The sequence below is a fragment of the Ranitomeya imitator genome, chromosome 1 (genome assembly GCF_032444005.1).
Source record: "Ranitomeya imitator isolate aRanImi1 chromosome 1, aRanImi1.pri, whole genome shotgun sequence".
Lineage (NCBI taxonomy): Eukaryota > Metazoa > Chordata > Amphibia > Anura > Dendrobatidae > Ranitomeya > Ranitomeya imitator.
The window spans coordinates 796,701,431-796,720,389 of record NC_091282.1 but is presented as its reverse complement, the minus strand read 5'-3'; the positions used below and the strand labels follow the sequence as shown (position 1 = coordinate 796,720,389).

At 48.2% G+C, this 18,959-nt stretch overlaps 1 protein-coding gene across 3 annotated transcripts in view; it reads left to right on the top strand.

The window, feature by feature from the left end:
• DYNC1H1 (dynein cytoplasmic 1 heavy chain 1) overlaps window positions 1–18,959 on the top strand; it is a 63,151-nt gene that overhangs the window by 35,488 nt on the left and 8,704 nt on the right. Inside the window, exons 35-66 of one of the 3 annotated variants that reach the window (XM_069738019.1) lie at window positions 106–336; window positions 419–559; window positions 640–873; window positions 972–1,178; window positions 1,299–1,420; window positions 1,494–1,659; window positions 1,739–1,902; window positions 1,995–2,124; window positions 2,221–2,354; window positions 2,565–2,679; window positions 2,985–3,146; window positions 3,228–3,442; window positions 3,535–3,739; window positions 4,324–4,497; window positions 4,644–4,763; window positions 4,888–5,008; window positions 6,519–6,714; window positions 8,223–8,340; window positions 8,468–8,683; window positions 8,759–8,971; window positions 9,052–9,179; window positions 9,256–9,409; window positions 9,496–9,642; window positions 10,030–10,180; window positions 10,267–10,520; window positions 10,604–10,738; window positions 10,892–10,986; window positions 11,154–11,328; window positions 11,412–11,487; window positions 12,057–12,217; window positions 12,306–12,417; window positions 12,516–12,576. In XM_069738019.1, coding sequence (XP_069594120.1) covers window positions 106–336; window positions 419–559; window positions 640–873; window positions 972–1,178; window positions 1,299–1,420; window positions 1,494–1,659; window positions 1,739–1,902; window positions 1,995–2,124; window positions 2,221–2,354; window positions 2,565–2,679; window positions 2,985–3,146; window positions 3,228–3,442; window positions 3,535–3,739; window positions 4,324–4,497; window positions 4,644–4,763; window positions 4,888–5,008; window positions 6,519–6,714; window positions 8,223–8,340; window positions 8,468–8,683; window positions 8,759–8,971; window positions 9,052–9,179; window positions 9,256–9,409; window positions 9,496–9,642; window positions 10,030–10,180; window positions 10,267–10,520; window positions 10,604–10,738; window positions 10,892–10,986; window positions 11,154–11,328; window positions 11,412–11,487; window positions 12,057–12,217; window positions 12,306–12,417; window positions 12,516–12,576 — 5,033 coding nt within the window. Of the gene's footprint in view, window positions 1–105; window positions 337–418; window positions 560–639; window positions 874–971; window positions 1,179–1,298; window positions 1,421–1,493; window positions 1,660–1,738; window positions 1,903–1,994; window positions 2,125–2,220; window positions 2,355–2,564; window positions 2,680–2,984; window positions 3,147–3,227; window positions 3,443–3,534; window positions 3,740–4,323; window positions 4,498–4,643; window positions 4,764–4,887; window positions 5,009–5,980; window positions 6,177–6,518; window positions 6,715–8,222; window positions 8,341–8,467; window positions 8,684–8,758; window positions 8,972–9,051; window positions 9,180–9,255; window positions 9,410–9,495; window positions 9,643–10,029; window positions 10,181–10,266; window positions 10,521–10,603; window positions 10,739–10,891; window positions 10,987–11,153; window positions 11,329–11,411; window positions 11,488–12,056; window positions 12,218–12,305; window positions 12,418–12,515; window positions 12,577–18,959 lie in introns of all 3 variants that reach the window. The other 2 variants (XM_069738027.1, XM_069738010.1) reach the window with 2 other exon arrangements.

Genomic DNA, 18,959 nt, shown 5'->3' with positions numbered 1-18,959 from the left:
CACAACTTCATCAGCCGTGCGGAAGTGACCTGCGCTGGACAACACTTACAGGATATTGCTGTGTCATCCCGTTTTATCAGTTTTCATACATACATCCCTCCATAGATCCAGCGGGATGCAGCGACTGTTCTGCAGCCGTACTTCACATCCAGTGGGCTGGTGATCAAGGCCCTGGAGTATGCCTTCAAACTGGAGCACATCATGGACCTGACCCGCCTGCGATGCCTGGGATCGCTCTTCTCAATGCTGCACCAGGCCTGTCGTAACATCGCCCAGTACAATGCCAATCATCCAGACTTCCCCATGCCAATTGACCAGTTAGAACGCTACATACAGGTAAGAGGCTGGAGCAAAAGGTTAACTTTTAGCTTCGATTTAGGTGATATTCCCCTTTGGTATCAATATGTGTTTTCCACAGCGGTATCTGATCTATGCTGTATTGTGGTCGTTCTCCGGCGATGGCCGTCTGAAAATGAGGGCAGAGCTTGGCGAGTATATCAGGAGGATCACCACTATTCCGCTGCCGACTACCCCTAACATTCCGATCATTGACTATGAAGTACGTGGCAGCTTCCAATCATGGTTGATTATCGTTTTCTATATGGCCATAAATGTTATCCTTTCAATGCCATACTCCAGGTGTCTATCAGTGGCGAGTGGCTTCCTTGGCAATCCAAGGTTCCTCAGATCGAAGTTGAAACTCACAAAGTGGCGGCACCAGATGTGGTTGTGCCTACGCTGGATACGGTGCGGCACGAGGCCCTCCTCTACACGTGGTTGGCCGAACACAAACCTCTCGTCCTGTGCGGTCCTCCTGGTTCAGGAAAGACCATGACGCTCTTCAGTGCTTTAAGGGCTCTGCCCGACATGGAGGTAAAACTGAAATATTTTGCGCTCTTGAGGGTTTTGAATTTCCTGTTAATTCAGCAATGCTTTACCTCTGTGTTTTTTGTTTTTTTTTTGCTTTGCAGGTTGTTGGCTTGAACTTCTCTAGTGCCACCACCCCAGAACTGCTTTTGAAAACCTTCGATCACTACTGCGAATACCGACGGACACCGAATGGCGTCGTCCTTGCCCCCGTTCAGCTTGGGAAATGGCTGGTACTGTTCTGCGATGAAATAAACTTGCCGGATATGGACAAATACGGCACCCAGAGGGTCATCTCTTTCATCCGTCAGGTGTGCATATCGTGCCATGCTCCATATATCGTTCCTAATCTTCTGCTAGGGCGGAGATTTCTATATTGACTGCACTAGCCATAATGATCTGACTTCTTATATGGCGTCTTATTTAAACAGATGGTGGAACATGGAGGTTTCTACAGGACCTCGGATCAAACCTGGGTCAAACTGGAAAGAATTCAGTTCGTAGGAGCTTGCAATCCTCCTACTGATCCCGGAAGAAAGCCCCTGTCTCACAGGTAGGGGGCAAAATTGCCATTTTCTTATTTATCAGTTTGGACACTGGCATCACCAGAATTACCTTCCATCTAGGTTCTTGCGTCACGTCCCTGTGGTGTATGTTGACTATCCAGGACCAGCATCCTTGACCCAGATCTATGGCACCTTCAACCGTGCAATGCTGCGGCTCATTCCATCGCTGCGCACATACGCAGAGCCGCTGACCGCTGCCATGGTTGAGTTTTACACCATGTCACAGGTAAGTGATGTATAATAATCGGGGTCTTTTCGCCATATACTTTCGTGTAGTCGCTCAGCCTCATTATTTGTGATTGCAGGAGCGATTTACTCAGGACACACAGCCCCACTACATCTACTCCCCCCGTGAAATGACGCGGTGGGTGAGGGGCATTTTTGAAGCCTTGCGGCCTCTCGAAACCCTGCCTGTGGAAGGACTGATCAGAATTTGGGCCCATGAAGCTCTTCGCCTCTTCCAGGACAGGTGAATTTGCACTATATCTGCTGGCAATGTGAGCGCTCTCTGCATTCGGTGCAAGTCTTTATCTATCTTTGCCCTCGTCTTTATTACGCCAGACTCGTGGAAGATGAAGAGCGACGCTGGACCGATGAGAACATTGACATGGTCGCCCTGAAACACTTCCCCAATGTGGAGAAAGAGAAGGCATTAAACCGGCCCATCCTGTACAGCAACTGGTTGTCCAAGGTATTCCCAGATGATGCATCGCACTGGACGGAGCTAGTTACATGCCTTCAATCTTGTAGCGGTCATCCACACGCTAAATCTCCGTCATTCTTTCAGGATTACATCCCAGTGGACCAGGAAGAGCTGAGAGACTATGTCAAGGCTCGCCTGAAAGTTTTCTACGAGGAAGAATTGGATGTTCCTCTCGTACTGTTCAATGAAGTCCTGGACCATGTCCTCAGGATTGACAGGTAATGTCACTCCAACATCCGGAGGTTGGAGGCGCTGCTGATATGGCGTCCATCAATCGCATGTCAGATTTCGAGCACACCCATCGGGATTATGGCACTTCAGACTTCGTCATTTGGAAGTTAAAAATGCTGATGTGACTTCTGTTGCCCACCCGCCAGGGAATTTGGGCATGCCCAATTACAGATCGCACTCTTTTTCTTCTGTTTCAGAATTTTCCGCCAGCCTCAGGGTCACTTGCTTCTCATCGGAGTGAGTGGAGCAGGGAAGACCACACTGTCACGTTTTGTTGCCTGGATGAACGGTCTGAGCGTCTACCAGATTAAGGTCTGTACCAGTCTCTTGATCGGATGGCCATGTACCGGTGGCTCTTCCCATAGTTTCCATTCGCAGTGAGAATCTAGATTTGCTTACCTGAGGAGGTGGTGATGGCGAACTCAGTCGAGGGGTTCAAGAGAGGCCTGGATGTCTTCCTGGAGCAGAACAATATTGTAACATACAATTATTAGGTTCTGTAGAAGGACGTAGATCTGGGAATTTATTCTGATGGAATATAGGCTGAACTGGATGGACAAATGTCTTTTTTCGGCCTTACTTACTAACTGTTATCTGTTCTCCTTCCGTCGATGTAGGTGCACAGAAAATACACGGGTGAGGACTTTGATGAAGATCTTCGGACTGTGCTGAGACGCTCGGGCTGCAAAAATGAGAAGATCGCCTTCATCATGGATGAGTCCAACGTCCTTGATTCCGGGTTCCTGGAGCGGATGAACACCTTGTTGGCCAACGGAGAGGTAAAGTCCTGTGTGTGTGTGTGTGTGGCTGGGAAGTTCGGGACACGTGGTGCTCACCGCCTGCGCTTCTCATTTCTGTAGGTTCCTGGCTTGTTTGAAGGTGACGAATATTCCACACTGATGACACAATGTAAGGAGGGAGCGCAGAAGGAAGGACTCATGCTGGATTCTCACGAAGAGCTGTACAAGTGGTTCACCAGCCAGGTCATCCGCAACCTCCACGTTGTCTTCACCATGAACCCGTCGTCAGAAGGTCTGAAGGACCGAGCAGCCACCTCCCCTGCTCTGTTTAACAGGTCTGTTTGCTGTGAACGATGATCCCAAGGTGCGAAGATTGGACCCACTTCTCAGGCAAACGTTGATCCACCACCTCTCCATACATTTTTAGGTGCGTGCTGAATTGGTTTGGTGATTGGTCGACAGAGGCGCTCTACCAGGTCGGAAAGGAGTTTACAAGCAAAATGGATCTTGAGAAACCAAACTACATTGTACCTGACTACATGCCTGTGGTCTACGACAAGCTTCCCCAGCCTCCGACTCACAGGGAAGCCATCGTCAACGGTTGCGTGTTTGTACACCAGACCCTTCACCAGGTAATTCAACTTCTCTGCTGTTGTACATGTTATAGGGACCATAGAATCTTAGTAATGTCAGCTTAAAGGGGACATGCTGTTACCCTTAGTCTTAGCTGACAACGCCCCTACAGTCCAGCTCGTGTGACATGCGCTAGTGAGGTTGCCCTGCCGTGTGCAGCTCGTGTGCCCCCGCTAGTGAGGTTGCCCTTCCATGTGCAGCTTGTGTTTCCACCCCTAGTGAGGTCACCCTGCTGTGTGCAGCTTGTGTGCCCACCTCTAGTAAGGTCGCCTTGCTGTGTGCCGCTTGTGTGCTCACCTCTAGTGAGGTCGCCTTGCTGTGTGCAGCTTGTGTGCCCACCTCTTGTGAGGTCGCACTGCTGTGTCCAGCTCGTGTGCCCACCTCTCATGAGGTTGCCCTGCCATGTGCAGCTTGTGTGCACCCCACCAGTCAGGTCGTCCCTTACAGCTCCTCATTTGGGTCCCAAACCAGAGTCGCTCCTTATCTAAAGTACAGTCCTCTCCACATACATCCAGGAATGAGGCCACGGATCATTCAGCCGAATGTGACATGTTGTGTGCACTGACTGAGGCTTTACCCGCAGGCCAATACTCGCCTTGCCAAGAGAGGCGGCAGAACCATGGCGATCACGCCTCGTCATTACCTGGATTTCATCAACCACTACGCCGATCTGTTCAATGAGAAGCGCAGCGAACTGGAGGAGCAGCAGATGCACCTGAACGTCGGCCTGCGAAAAATCAAAGAAACCGTCGACCAGGTAAGAAAAACCAAGCCTGTCCTCCTGGTGGGGGAAGGGGAAGCCGTGGTTGGTTTTAACATTTGGAAGCCAGATCTTGTACAGAACTCGCATAATGAAGCCGGTCTAGCCGCTGATGTATGATAAATCCCCTTTCCTGTCCACAGGTGGAAGAACTGCGTCGTGACTTGAGGATTAAAAGTCAGGAACTAGAAGTGAAAAACGCTGCCGCTAATGACAAGTTAAAGAAAATGGTGAAGGATCAGCAAGAGGCCGAAAAGAAAAAGGTAAGGAGCTTATTAATGTCACGTAACATGGAAGTTTTATGGTACATACAAATGTGGATTTGGGGGGCCCCGAATGGATCTGTGTTATGAGTTCAAAATAAAATGACTCTCTGCGTCTCTTCAGGTTATGAGTCAAGAAATCCAGGAGCAGCTTCACAAGCAACAAGCTGTAATTGCCGACAAGCAGATGAGCGTGAAGGAGGATCTGGATCAGGTAGAGCCGGCCGTCATCGAGGCTCAGAACGGTACGTGGCCTCCATACATGAGCTCGGCCTAATCACACTCATCCTGTGCATAAACTAGACCAGAAGCATGAAAGCAACGCAGCAGCCCAGACCCTGCAGAATAGGCAGGAACGTGCGGACCTTAAATATCTGGTGACGCTAATGCTTCCTGTAGTAGGTAAATGGGAGGGATATTGCTCAGGAAAGAGGTGCTGCACCCCTACACTATCTGCTGCTACAGCGTCACAGGGGTCCTCTGGAGCCACATTTTGGGGAGTTGATTGGATCGATTCACCCTAATTTAGCGGCAGTGTCAGTACTCAATGGTCGCTGGATGGAAGCCCTGCTTACCGCCTCCTTCCTGATTCTTGCCCAGTGCACTGCCATTGTAGCCGAATGCTCGCATGAGATCGCAGGGAGATGCAGGCAGGAGGAGATGCGCAGGGTTTCTGGCCAAGGTCCTGCAGTTCAATATGATCATGGCAGATGCAATGTCATCAGCACTGCTCTCCTCCCGATGCCAGGGGGATCCTTTATTGAATGCAAATATTCTGCAAAAAGAGCTCATCCTTTGCAGAACTTTATAGGTATGAGCTACTGTATGTGTGAAGGTGGTTCCTAGCAGCTATTAAAGGGGCTTCCTGACCCCGAGCGTTGCCTTCCTACACCCTCATATTCTTAATACTCAGCTATTATCTGGGGCCGCATGTCCGGAAACACCCATGAATGCCCCTGGGGTTGTGGGACGCCATCGCTCGGGCCTTTTTAAACCGGCTGTAAGTGCAGGTACAGAACATTGCTGTTACCTGAACTCACAGACGGAGTCTAAGAAATGCCAGAAAATCAATGAATGTTTTATGATGTGACCGAAATGACTTTTCTAATCAGATTTCCTCACTTTGTTTCCCCCCCTCTGTGTGTGTTTTGTCTCCACTTTTTTCTTTTTTTCCGTCTCTTTTCTGTCCATTTTGATCGTCTTTGATCCCGGCGTAGCTGTAAAATCTATAAAGAAGCAGCATCTGGTCGAAGTCCGTTCTATGGCTAATCCTCCAGCAGCAGTGAAGCTGGCCCTAGAGTCCATCTGTCTGCTGCTGGGCGAAAGTACAACGGACTGGAAGCAGATTCGATCCATCATAATGAGGGAAAACTTCATTCCAACTATTGTAAACTTTTCCGCTGAAGAGATCAGGTGAATAGATAAGTTCAGAACCGCCGCTGCCGAGGATGGAGAAAGAAATCTGTCATAGAGGTCGCAGGATACAGAAAATGTGAAAAATGCCTATACAGTGGTGGGACTACAACTCCCAGCACGCATGGTCTAGTTCATGGACTCGGTCAAACAACAACTCCTAGGCAGTTGGGCATCTTTCCTGTACTCCATAGGAGTTGTAATCGTTTAGTTATAGGGTAGTTTATATTGTCCCTGACAGGTCGTCTTCCCCAGGACGCGGATTTCTTTCAGTCCTCCGCAGCGGCCGTTCTCCGTACTAACCCTGCACGAGCGTTAACCCTGTTTTCACCCTCCTAATAGCGGTGAGCTCTATAAAGAGGCAGCACCTTGTTGAAGTAAAGGCAATGGGCAACCCACCAGCCGCAGTAAAACTGGCCCTAGAGTCTATCTGTCTCCTTCTGGGAGAGGAGACGACTGATTGGAAAAAGATCAGAACAGTTTTTCTCAGGGATAATTTCATCGGCAACATTATCAACCTAAACCCCGAAGATCTCAGGTATTTCTCCTGCGCGCTCTGTCCTGGACAGCGGGATCCCGCTCGCTCTCTAAAGCTCCAGCTTCTGTCTCCGCCTATCTACTACAGCAACAGCAGATGCCTCTGTTCTCCATCTCTTTTTTTTTTTGTGCTGTCACTTTAAATCCCATTGCATTCCTGCTGTACTGAAGAACTATCCTCGGTCATCCCCGATGGACGTGGCTGCACGTGGTCATGCTGGCCAGATCGTCTGAAGATGCTGATTAGGTTTCATGGGGTTTAGACCATGGGGTTAGTGAGATTATAGCCTTTGCCCCTACAGCACCAATCTGGGTCTGCTGCGCCCTAACTTGCCGTATTGGTAGATTGGAGCGGCTTTCTCATCCTTCTTAATACAACCCTTAAGTCCCCATAATTTGTAGAAACTTTCTTTGGACACAGTAGATGTGATGTACTCGGGAGTCACCACTACAGATACTAGCCTAGATTTGTTGAGGCTGCTGCAAAGTTCTACTTGAAATCAGTTGTCCTACCGAAGATTGTCTTAAGCCACCACTAGGGGGAGCTCCCTGTATACAGAGCTACATAAGATCCTGTCTGCAGTCACCACTAGGGGGATCACCTTGTATGCAGAGATACATAAGATCCTGTCTGCAGCCACCACTAGGGGGAGCTCCCTGTATACAGAGCTACATAAGATCCTGTCTGCAGTCACCACTAGGGGGAGCTCCCTGTATACAGAGATACATAAGGTCCTGTCTGCAGCCACCAGGGGGAGCTCCCTGTATATAGATATGTATAAGGTTCTGTCTGCAGTCACCACTAGAGGGAGCTCCCTGTATACAGATATAGACAAGATCCTGTCTGCATCCACTATTAGGGGGAGCTCCCTGTATACAGAGATATACACAGGATCCTGTCTGCAGTCACCACTAGGGGGAACTCCCTGTATACAGAGATATACACAGGATCCTGTCTGCAGCCACCACTAGGGGGAGCTCCCTGTATACAGAGATACATAAGATCCTCTCTGCAGCCAACACTAGGGAGAGTTCCCTGTATACAGATACATAAGATCCTGTCTGCAGCCACCACTAGGGGGGGAGCTCCGTGTATACAGAGATACATAAGATCCTGTCCGCAGTCACCACTAGGGGGAGCTCCTTGTATACAGAGATACATGATAAGATCCTGTCTGCAGCCACCACTAGGGGGGGGAGCTCCGTGTATACAGAGATACATAAGATCCTGTCTGCAGCCACCACTAGGGAGAGCTCCCTGTATACAGATACATAAGATCCTGTCTGCAGCCACCACTAGGGGGAGCTCCCTGTATACAGATACATAAGATCCTGTCTGCAGCCACCACTAGGGGAGCTCTATTTATCCCTTTTTCTAATACTCTCCCTAGTGGTAGTTGCAGGTAATCGGAGGTGCTGGGACAGAATTAATAGGTGCAGAATTTGTATTGTCTGAACTTTTGTATGTGCTGCATTTCTTGTATCTGATCCAATCTTCTGCTCCTCCAGTGATGCCATCCGGGAGAAGATGAAGAAGAATTATTTATCAAATCCCAGTTACAATTATGAGATCGTGAACCGCGCTTCCCTGGCCTGCGGGCCTATGGTGAAGTGGGCAATCGCTCAGGTAAACGGAAGCTGTCTGTGTCCTGTACAGGGATTGTATCACTGGTAGCACCTCCTTGCTGCCCCTGCAGTCAGACCCACTCACTTTTCCACATCCCTGAATACTTTTTTTCCCCTCCATTTACCAGCTAAACTATGCTGACATGCTGAAACGCGTGGAGCCTCTGAGAAATGAGCTGCAGAAACTGGAAGACGATGCCAAAGATAACCAGCAAAAAGCCAATGAAGTGGAGCAAATGATCCGAGACCTGGAGGCCAGCATCGCCCGCTATAAGGAGGAGTATGCCGTGCTCATCTCCGAGGCTCAGGCCATCAAGGCCGACTTAGCGGCAGTGGAAGCAAAGGTTCAAAAATAAATGGCTTGTAAGGCTGCTGGGGTATGCTGGGATTTGTAGTGCCTGACAGTATTGTCATTGTAGGTGAACCGCAGCACGGCTCTTCTGAAGAGTTTATCAGCAGAGCGAGATCGCTGGGAGAAGACCAGTGAGACCTTCAAGAACCAGATGTCCACCATTGCCGGTGACTGCTTGCTGTCTGCAGCTTTCATTGCCTACGCCGGGTACTTCGATCAGCAGATGCGGCAGAATTTGTTCACCACATGGTCCCATCACTTGCAGCAAGCCAATGTCCAGGTAGACGTCCGATTCCTTCTCTCCTTCCCCCATTATCAGATCCTCGGTTGTCTCCGGTAACACAATTGTTGTCTGTCCAGTTCCGCACGGACATCGCCAGGACTGAATACTTATCCAATGCCGACGAGCGGCTCCGCTGGCAGGCCAGCTCATTACCTGCGGATGACCTGTGCACTGAAAACGCCATCATGCTGAAACGGTTCAATAGGTGAGTGCACATGTGAATAAGCCTGATGGCATTAGAAGAGGGTCTGGGTGCAGACGTGACCACTGCTCCTTTGTAGGTATCCTCTGATCATTGATCCCTCCGGACAAGCCACAGAGTTCATCATGAACGAGTACAAGGATCGAAAGATCACCCGCACCAGCTTCTTGGATGATGCCTTTAGGAAGAACTTGGAGAGTGCTCTCCGGTTTGGTAATCCTCTGCTTGTCCAGGTGAGACGGTGCAGTGCACGGGAGATCAGGGGTCAACTTGGGATCACAGAGAGATTAGATATAATAGCATTGTGGTTTCTTCTCAGGACGTGGAAAGCTACGATCCCATCCTGAACCCTGTGCTGAATCGTGAGGTCCGCAGAACCGGAGGAAGAGTGCTCATCACACTCGGGGATCAGGACATTGACTTGTCGCCGTCGTTTGTCATCTTCCTTTCTACCAGAGACCCAACGGTAGGTGCCGTCACTTTGATGTCCCGGGGGCATTTACCACTGCATTTATCAAAGATTTTGTCTGAAGCCCTGGAAAAAGGGATCGCTGTTGCCCTGATGGCGCCACAGACTTGATTGATGCAGACGGAGTCACCTTGTGATGTTGGACATTTTCGGCTGTATTCACCTATTTGAGGTTGGCACAAAGACATTAAACTACGTTTTTATGCCAACCTCAAGCAGATACCGACAAATGATGTCCTCCATCAATAGACCAGACGTACTAAAACACACCGAAACGGCGCGAGTCACGACAATAAGTTTAGCACTTTTAGTTTGGTGTGCAATAGACGTTGTAGTAAATCTTCCTCTTTACCTGCGTGACAGTGACTGTTTCTTTCGTCTTAGGTCGAGTTCCCGCCAGATATTTGCTCTCGAGTGACATTTGTAAACTTCACGGTGACTCGCAGCAGCCTGCAGAGCCAGTGTCTGAATGAAGTCCTAAAGGCAGAAAGGCCCGATGTGGACGAGAAACGATCGGACCTCCTGAAACTGCAGGGTAGGTGTCCGTGGAGCCCACGTCCAACTCGCGGTCTATGATGTGCTCGGAGTCCATGAGACTGACCCTCTTCTATGCTTTTGTAGGGGAGTTCCAGCTCCGCTTGCGTCAGCTGGAGAAGTCTCTGCTTCAGGCCCTGAATGAAGTGAAAGGTCGCATCCTGGATGACGACACCATCATCACAACATTGGAAAACCTGAAAAAAGAAGCTGCCGAGGTCACCCGAAAAGTGGAGGAAACTGATATCGTCATGCAGGAGGTGGAGACTGTGTCTCAGCAGTATCTGCCCCTGTCCACAGCATGTAGCAGCATCTACTTCACTATGGAGTCCCTGAAACAAGTAATAGAACAATGGCAAAGGTAGAAGTTATTGTGCGGACAGACGGATCCATTCTCATGACATATGTATTTGCTCCTGTTCAGATTCACTTCCTGTACCAGTACTCTCTGCAGTTCTTCCTCGATATTTACCATACAGTGTTGTACGAGAACGGCAACCTGAAGAACACCACAGACCACACTCAGCGGCTCTCAGTCATTACTAAGGACCTATTCCAGGTATGCGGACATCTTTGAGTAAATGAGAGACGACCGCCCCCGCAAATTCTCACATCACATCTGATTACGGTCTTGCTTTCTGACCATGTGTCATCCTGGTGTCTTCATAATGCGGATTACAACCTTCTAACCTTTTTTTTTTTTTTTTTGTAGGTTGCTTTTAACCGCGTGGCTCGAGGAATGCTCCATCAGGACCACATAACATTCGCCATGCTGCTGGCGAGGATCAAGCTGAAGGGGACTATTGGGTAACTATCACTTCAATAGGGAATCGGTGTGTCCCTTATTGCAGGAGTCGCACAGGATGGCGATAGGGCAGACACATGATCTGGTCCTAGGGGTCAGTGAGCAGCTGGTATTCTCTCCTCATTGTATTGCACTGGTTGATGGTGTCCACTTTTTTTACCATTTGCAGGGAGCCGACCTATGATCACGAGTTCCAGCATTTCCTCAGAGGCAAAGAGATTGTCCTCGGCTCTTCCTCCGTGCCCAAGATAAACGGTCTGACTGAGGAGCAGGTGGAGGCCATGATGAGGCTCGCTAATCTGAATGCCTTCAGGGACGTCATGTCCAAGGTTGAAGCTGATGATGTAAGCGTTTTGGGGTATGGATGACTGTGGTCTCGTCCTGGACCTCGCGAGTCCGGATCTCAATGGACTTTATCTCTTTGCAGCAGTTCTGTATTTGGCTGGAGAGCAGCTCTCCCGAACAGACGGTCCCATATATATGGAACGAGGAGAGACCTGCAAGTACGTAGCGGAGGAGGAGGATGCACGCCTGGAAGCTAAAGATGGGGGCTCCATCTTTAATAATGAGGGCATGGGCTATGCATAGAAAAAAAGATGCAACTTGACTAACATTTCACAGCTGAGCATCTGTTGCAGTTGTATTCATTGTTAAATTGCCTCTCTAACACTGTGCGAGCAACACCTGGGCTAGGGATCATCAATATATCGTGATACTACAACTCCCAGCATTCCCACACATTTGGCGTTGTAGTTAGGTGTCTGATCCTTGACCTAGGACATGACCAGTCCTGAGTGCGACCACAGGCTGATACCTTTTTCCTGCGCTGATACATTGCAGCGGATGGCTGAGTGTTTTGTGCTTTTGTTCCAATGCTTCATTGTAGCTAAACTTGATCTCTGAGACAAATTAGTTTTTGTATTTTATTAATCACTGATTGCCAGCGGTGATCTTGGTAAATATTGGGGATTTTCTTCTCTTTTCCATATACAGGAGTGTAGTGTTCATTTGCATGCAGTGTCTAGAGAATTACTCTGCCTGAATGCGTTCTCTAATTTCTGCTGCTTTTTAGCGCCCATTGGGCAAGCTGTGCACCGCCTACTCCTGATCCAAGCCTTCCGTCCTGACCGCCTGCTGGCCATGGCGCACATCTTTGTCTCCACCATCCTCGGAGATAGCTTCATGTCGGTAATCGATCAGCCCTTGGACCTGGCGCATATCGTGGACACAGAGGTAACGCTGTGCCATGTTCACACTGGGACTTGCCAGCATTACGGAAGTTGCCGTGTGTGTGATCCCCTTGGGTTTCCTTTCGCTGCAGGTAAAGCCAAACACTCCAGTGCTGATGTGCTCCGTCCCCGGCTATGATGCTAGCGGCCGTGTGGAGGATCTGGCAGCCGAACAGAACAGTCAGATCACGTCCATCGCTATTGGTCTGTGTTCCTTCTTGGGGAGGGGGGTTATTTATTGATTTTTGATCTCACCTGGTTGGGTTTGTCTTGAACTAAATCTAGAACTTTTGCCCTTTCAGGTTCTGCTGAAGGTTTCAGTCAAGCGGAGAAAGCTATTAATACAGCGGTACGGTCCGGAAGGTGAGGACATTCTGGGGGGTCCTTAATTGAAGTCATGATCAGTGGTTTCACCTCTGTGAGACCTCCCAAATTCATCTTGTGAATGATAAGACCACTATGTCTACAGAATGGTGTAACCAGGGACGCTGCAGCATCCCCTATTAATGTAATGGCGGCTGTGATGTGATTTCCCTAATAATCTGCCAATTTGAGAATTTTAACATCTGGCGACTCTGGCTTAGCTTTAGGTCGAGACAGCTCCCCGTTTACTCTAATTCTAGCCGACGGTAATGAATACAACAGCTGTATCCAGGCCACAAACTGCGGACCAAACCCCATACGTTCCAGCACCTGCCAGAGGTATCCCCATTCAACACTGTTAAAACGCCTTATGCGCATCTAGCGATGCAATCACTCTTCGACCACAGTTGTCAGACTCTACCTGCAAATTTACATATAATCTCCGCAAATTGATCGCCGTTGATCTATCAGGCATAAAGCCAGATTGGTCCGAGTGCACCAGACTCGCAATAACACTAGAGAGGCGGAGAGCCAACACCTTGGCCAGAAGCTTGACATCAATAGTTGGTAAAGAAATTTGGCGGTATGACTCCGGTTTCCCCAAGTCCTTATCCTCCTTTGGAATAACCACTATTATGGCCTCTCTCATAGAGGCTGGCAAGCACCCACAGGACCTAGCTTCCTCCAGTACCATTTTTAATCTAGGAATCAACACTTCTGCCAAACCTTTATAGATCTCAGCGGGTAGCCCATCAACCCCAGGCGCCTTCCCATTAGTCATAGACATCAATGCCCGACTCAATTCCTCCTCAGTGATAGGGGCCTCAAGGCTCTCCCTATCTGCCTCATTCAGTCTCGGCAGATCCAGACCCTCCAAGAAGGTCAATGTATCCTCGACCGATTCACCCAACCGGGAGGAATACAAATCTGCATAGAAGTCCACGAAGGCCCTCAAGATTTCAGGCGTTTCCGTTATTCTACCTCCACTTGCAGATTCCAAATAGTGTATATATGAAGAACCTCTCTGAGCAGCAACCACTACCGATAGCATATGTCCCACTGTTTCTCCCTCCTGATAAAACAATACCCTTTGGAAATCCCGTTTCCTCTCAGCTTTGCCTAACAGAATTTTTTCCAAATGATTTTGTGCGTTTTTCATCCTTTTCTCTGCCTCAGGGGTTCCCAGTGTGACATCCCGTCTTCTGCTTCCTTCAACTCCTCAATTGCCGCTTTTTCTGCCTCCCTCGTCCTCCGCTTACACCTACTAATGTCCCTAAACAGTAGTCCCCTCAGATACGCCTTCATTGCATCCCAAATTGTAAGAGCGTCAGTGCTTCCATCATTTAAGAGAAAGAATTCCGCCACCTCCCGTCCTATACTTTCCAACTCAATACTTTGTAACCAATTGGGATGAATCTTCCATTCTCTCCCACTTGTCGAACGTGCCCCCTCCAATCTAACCTCTACTTCAATTGGACTATGGTCTGACAGGGCCCTTGGCAGATATCTCACCTCCCCAACCAATGTGTCCAAAATCCTGTTACCCAGAGCCATATCAATCCTAGAGAGCGTGGCATGCGCTGGTGAATAACATGAGTACCCTCTCTCCCCAATATGTCTGACCCTCCAAAGATCAATCATACCGATCTCCTGTATATAGGTGCCAAATGTTGTTATGTGTCCCTCCAACCTATTCTGAGTATTTTTATTTTTGTCCCAATATTCATCACAGATGTTATTTAGATCCCCGATAATTATTAACGGTGTCGGTCCCCATCTTTCCACTCGCTCCATTACTTCTCTAATTTTCCTGCTAGAGTAGGGAGGCGGAATATACATCGCTGCAACACACAGCATCACTCCATACAGTATACACCATATTAGTACGTACTGCCCATCCACATCCACACATACCTTCACCTCCTCATACTGAACTCCCGCTGGAACCAAGATTGAGACTCCTCTTGCATACGTGGAGAAGGTAGAATGATATCCCCTCTGGATCCACCGTCTATTCAGGACATCCACCTTTTCCCTTACCAAATGCGTCTCCAGCAAGCAAATCATTGAGGCCCGTTGGTCTCTTACATGTTGCAAACACGCGGCACGTCTGGATTTCTCGCCTAGGCCTCTCACATTCCAGCACAAAATCTTAAAACGGGTCCCCATCACTTGGCTCATCTTCACTCAAAGTATCATCTTTTTTGAGCACGAGCTGTCTAACTAATCTCCCCCCCCCCTCCCAACTCCCCCCTCCCACCCTTAACCCCTCACATCTAACCATTCCACCTCTTTTCAAGAGTGGGGCATCATCGCCCATAGCGAACACTCCGTTTGGCATTACCTTCCCAACCCTCCTCCCACCACTGTACATAACAGGATTTCAGACATTTTGAAAAATAACGTGTCTCAAAGTATTTTAACGTAGAATTATTTACACACGCAAGAAACCTGCATACACTTGAAATATGCCGCTTACCCTTCCTCCCTCCTTCCCAGCAGCCATTACACTCTCCCTTTAACTTTAACTGAGTATAATCCAGCTCCCTTCTTCACCACCCATACCCCCTAGTTTGTCAATCACATGACTCTATGCCCACTGACAAATAGGTAACCAAAATCAGACTCTTCCCACAGTTTGTCTCCTTTTCCTTTAAGCTTTTTAGCATTGATATCGATCCACTGGGTAGCTTCCTCCGGCTTCTGAAAAAAATGAATTTTATCAAACGCCACCACCCTCAGTCTTGCTGGAAACATCATGGAGTATTGCACTCCCAGCTCCCTCAGCCGTCTCTTGATACCCGTGAACATCATCCGTTGTCTCTGCACCAAAGTAGAATAGTCCGGGTAGATAGCAATCTTTTGGCCTTCAACTGTCAGATCCGTCATGTCTCTGGCCTTCCTCAGGATAATGTCTCTCTCTATAATTTAGAATTTTGGCTAGCATGGTACGGGGATTCGCTCCAGGGACAGGTGGTTTCGGTGGGACCCTATGCGCTCTCTCTACCGCGAACACTTTTGTTAGCGCCATATCTCCAAAAGTCTCTAACAGCCAGTTTTCAATATATTCCGTTGGATTCCTCCCTTCAGCTTTTTCAGGGATGCCCACTATGCGAATATTGTTTCTTCTGGACCTGTTCTCAAGGTCCTCATTTTTCGCCGCCAATTCAGCTATTGCTTGAGTGAACTTTTTCTCTGCTTTTTGCAGCTGCACTATATGGTCTTCTGCAGTGCTCACTCTCTCCTCTACCTCCCCCACACGTTTGTCAATCTTCTGCATGGCTGCGTTTATCTGGTCTGTGTCTCCCTTAACCTCCTGTATCTGTAAGGTCAGAGGACTCTGGCTTAGCTTTAATTGTAACGAACCCTCAGCTGTGTGAGCAGGACTAGGTTTGTTTCATCTACATTGGATTAATATTACTGTTACGTACCCACTTCTCAGCATGTGACTTGGGGTTGCGCCTGCAAGGGTTAATCTGTCTCCTCTCTATCTCCTCTCTGTCCAGCATTAAACCTCTGTCCTGTGCTGTAATGGAAGCATAAATCGCACCCCGACAGTCCACACACCCCACTCGTACACGCTGCCACCACTCACCGAACACACGGGTGATGAGTCTCGGAAATATTACTGCTACTATGTGCCAATCACCAGGAGCACACACTGTAAGGCTATGGATTCTGTAGAGCAGTGCTCCCCAACTCTGGTCCTCAAGAGCTACCAACAGGTCATGTTTTCAGGATTTCCTTAGTATTGCGCAGGTGAGAATTGCATCACCTGGACAGGCAAGCATTCAATTACCTGTGCAATACTAAGGAAATCCTGAAAACATGACCTGTTGGTGGCTCTTAAGGACCGGAGTTGGGGAACACTGCTGTAGAGCATACAAGGTTTAGACTTAATAAAGTTTTAAGCTTTAATATAAAAGGTACTGTGCTTACAATAAAAAGGATATAAAAATGGAAATAAAAAGGTTTAAAAATATGCAAAAACAGTGCTAAAATAAAGGGAGAAAACTTACAGAAATATCGAACTTTGCAGTCTGGTACTCTGTCCCCGAGGGAGATGGAGAAATATGGAATAGCTCACATCAGCTTTCCAGGCTGCCCCCACATGTGAACATCTTTTTTTTTTTTGTGTGTAGGCCTAATTTATAGACTTACTCTAGAGAGCAGATTGCTAAACCAGCCTCTCATGTTAACACTCCAATTGCTGGTTTGTGACTGGACCATGGCCACTCCACCAATGAATACATTATTTTCTCTGAAATGGTTTGTGTAAACATAGATGGTGTTAGGCTGTAATTGGCACCTCTCTTCAAAAGAGCCAGAAGGTGTGAAATGTTTCCACTTTGTGGTTCTCAGTAAAGCCCCCTGGCGAGATTGGAGAAAGGAGACTGCCTTCTCAGGATTACATATGCTGTGACCTGCAGTGTCAGGACATATGTTAATTCTGCTGGTCATGATATATCTACTATATAATTGTCTAAGGGTCTGTCACGGATATTGATTGGTCGTGGCCTATGTCTGTCATGGAAATTCAAGTCGCTGATTGGTCGTGGCAAAACGCCCACGACCATTGCCACGACAAATCAGCGACGGCCAGAGTATGGCAGCGAAATGGCTGCTGCTTTACTGCCCTGCAATCAGCGCTGAGCGCTCACACAGGGTTAGTGCCAGTGTTAATGGACCGCGGTGTAACGCACTCCATTAACGCTGCTATTAACCCTGTGTGACCAACTTTTTACTATTGATGCTGCGTAAAAATAATACAAAAAAAGGTTATTCTCACCCTCCGAGGTCACGCACTGTCCTCAGCAGTGCAAGCGGCAGGTTCCGGTGCCAAGGATGCTATGCGAGAAGGACCTGCCATGATGTCACAGTCATGTGACCGCGACGTCATCACAGGTCCTGCGCTCATACCAACCCTGGGACCGGAAGCTACCGCGTGCACCGCACACAGGCGCCAGGACTACAAGGGGCCCTCGGAAGGTGAGTATATGTTTATTTTTTATTTTCAGTCTTTTTTAACCACGCATATAGTGCCCACATTGCTATATACTACATGGGCTGTGTTACATACTGCGTGGGCTCTGTTAGTATGTAGCATAGAGATGTTGTATATTGCCCAGCGACATATATACTACGTGACTGTCCAATATACTACATGCTCTGTGGTATATACTACGTAGCTGTGCAATATACTATGTGGCTGTGTCGGTTCTGTTATATACTACGTCGACTGTGCAATATACTACGTGGCTCTGTTATATATAACGTGGCAGTGCAATATACGACGGGCGATGTTATATACTACGTGGCTATGTTATATACTACGTGGCTCTGGTATATACTACATGCCTGTGCAATACACTACATAGCAGTGCAATACACTATGTGGCTATGTTACATACTACGTGGCTGTATAGGCTGTGTTATATACTACGGAACATATATATATATATATATATACACATACACATACACATATATACACACACACACACACACACACACACACACACACACACACACACACACACACACACACACACCTATATCTATATATCTAATATATAAAGCTGTATGTGTGTGTGTGTATGTATGTCCGGGATTGGCATCTGCACCGTCGCAGCTACAGCCACAAAATTTTGCACAGTCACACGTCTGGACCCCGAGAGCATCATAGGCTATGTTGTGAGGTGAAATTTTAACCCCGGGCTTTCCAATTCACCAAACAATTTTGGCCCTATCTACATAATGGGGAAAAGTGAAAGGAAAAGTGTTGGAGGCAAATTGACAGCTGCCAGATGTGAACAAGGGGGACTTAAAGAGTGAGAGCGATGGCGCCAAAGAGTATATACCGTACAGTTGCTAAGGTGGGGCCCCGACATGGGATACTCACCACACATGGGGATATGAACACACACAAAATGCGCCACACACTACCACGTGCATGAACACATTACCCTCAGCACACATTTCACCACACATACACCAACCTCGCCACATAAAAGTCGAAACACAAAAGTCGCCACTCAAAACTCACCTCGCGCAGAACTCGCCACATGCAAAAACTAGGCTCACGCAAAACTCGACACAAGTGCAAAACTCACCTCATGGAAAACTCGCCACACGCAAAACTTGCACACGCGGAAAACTTGCCACATGCACAAAAGTTGCAACACGTGCAAAAGTTGCCTCACACAAAACTTGCACATACTCAAAAGGCACCACACATAAAACTCGCCACGCGCAAAACTCGCCATGCGCAAAACTTGCTGCACACAACTTGCTACACTAACATGTCACATGCAACTCGACACACAAAAAGTTGCTACACGCATGTTGCCACATGCAACTCAACACACACAACTTGACAAACG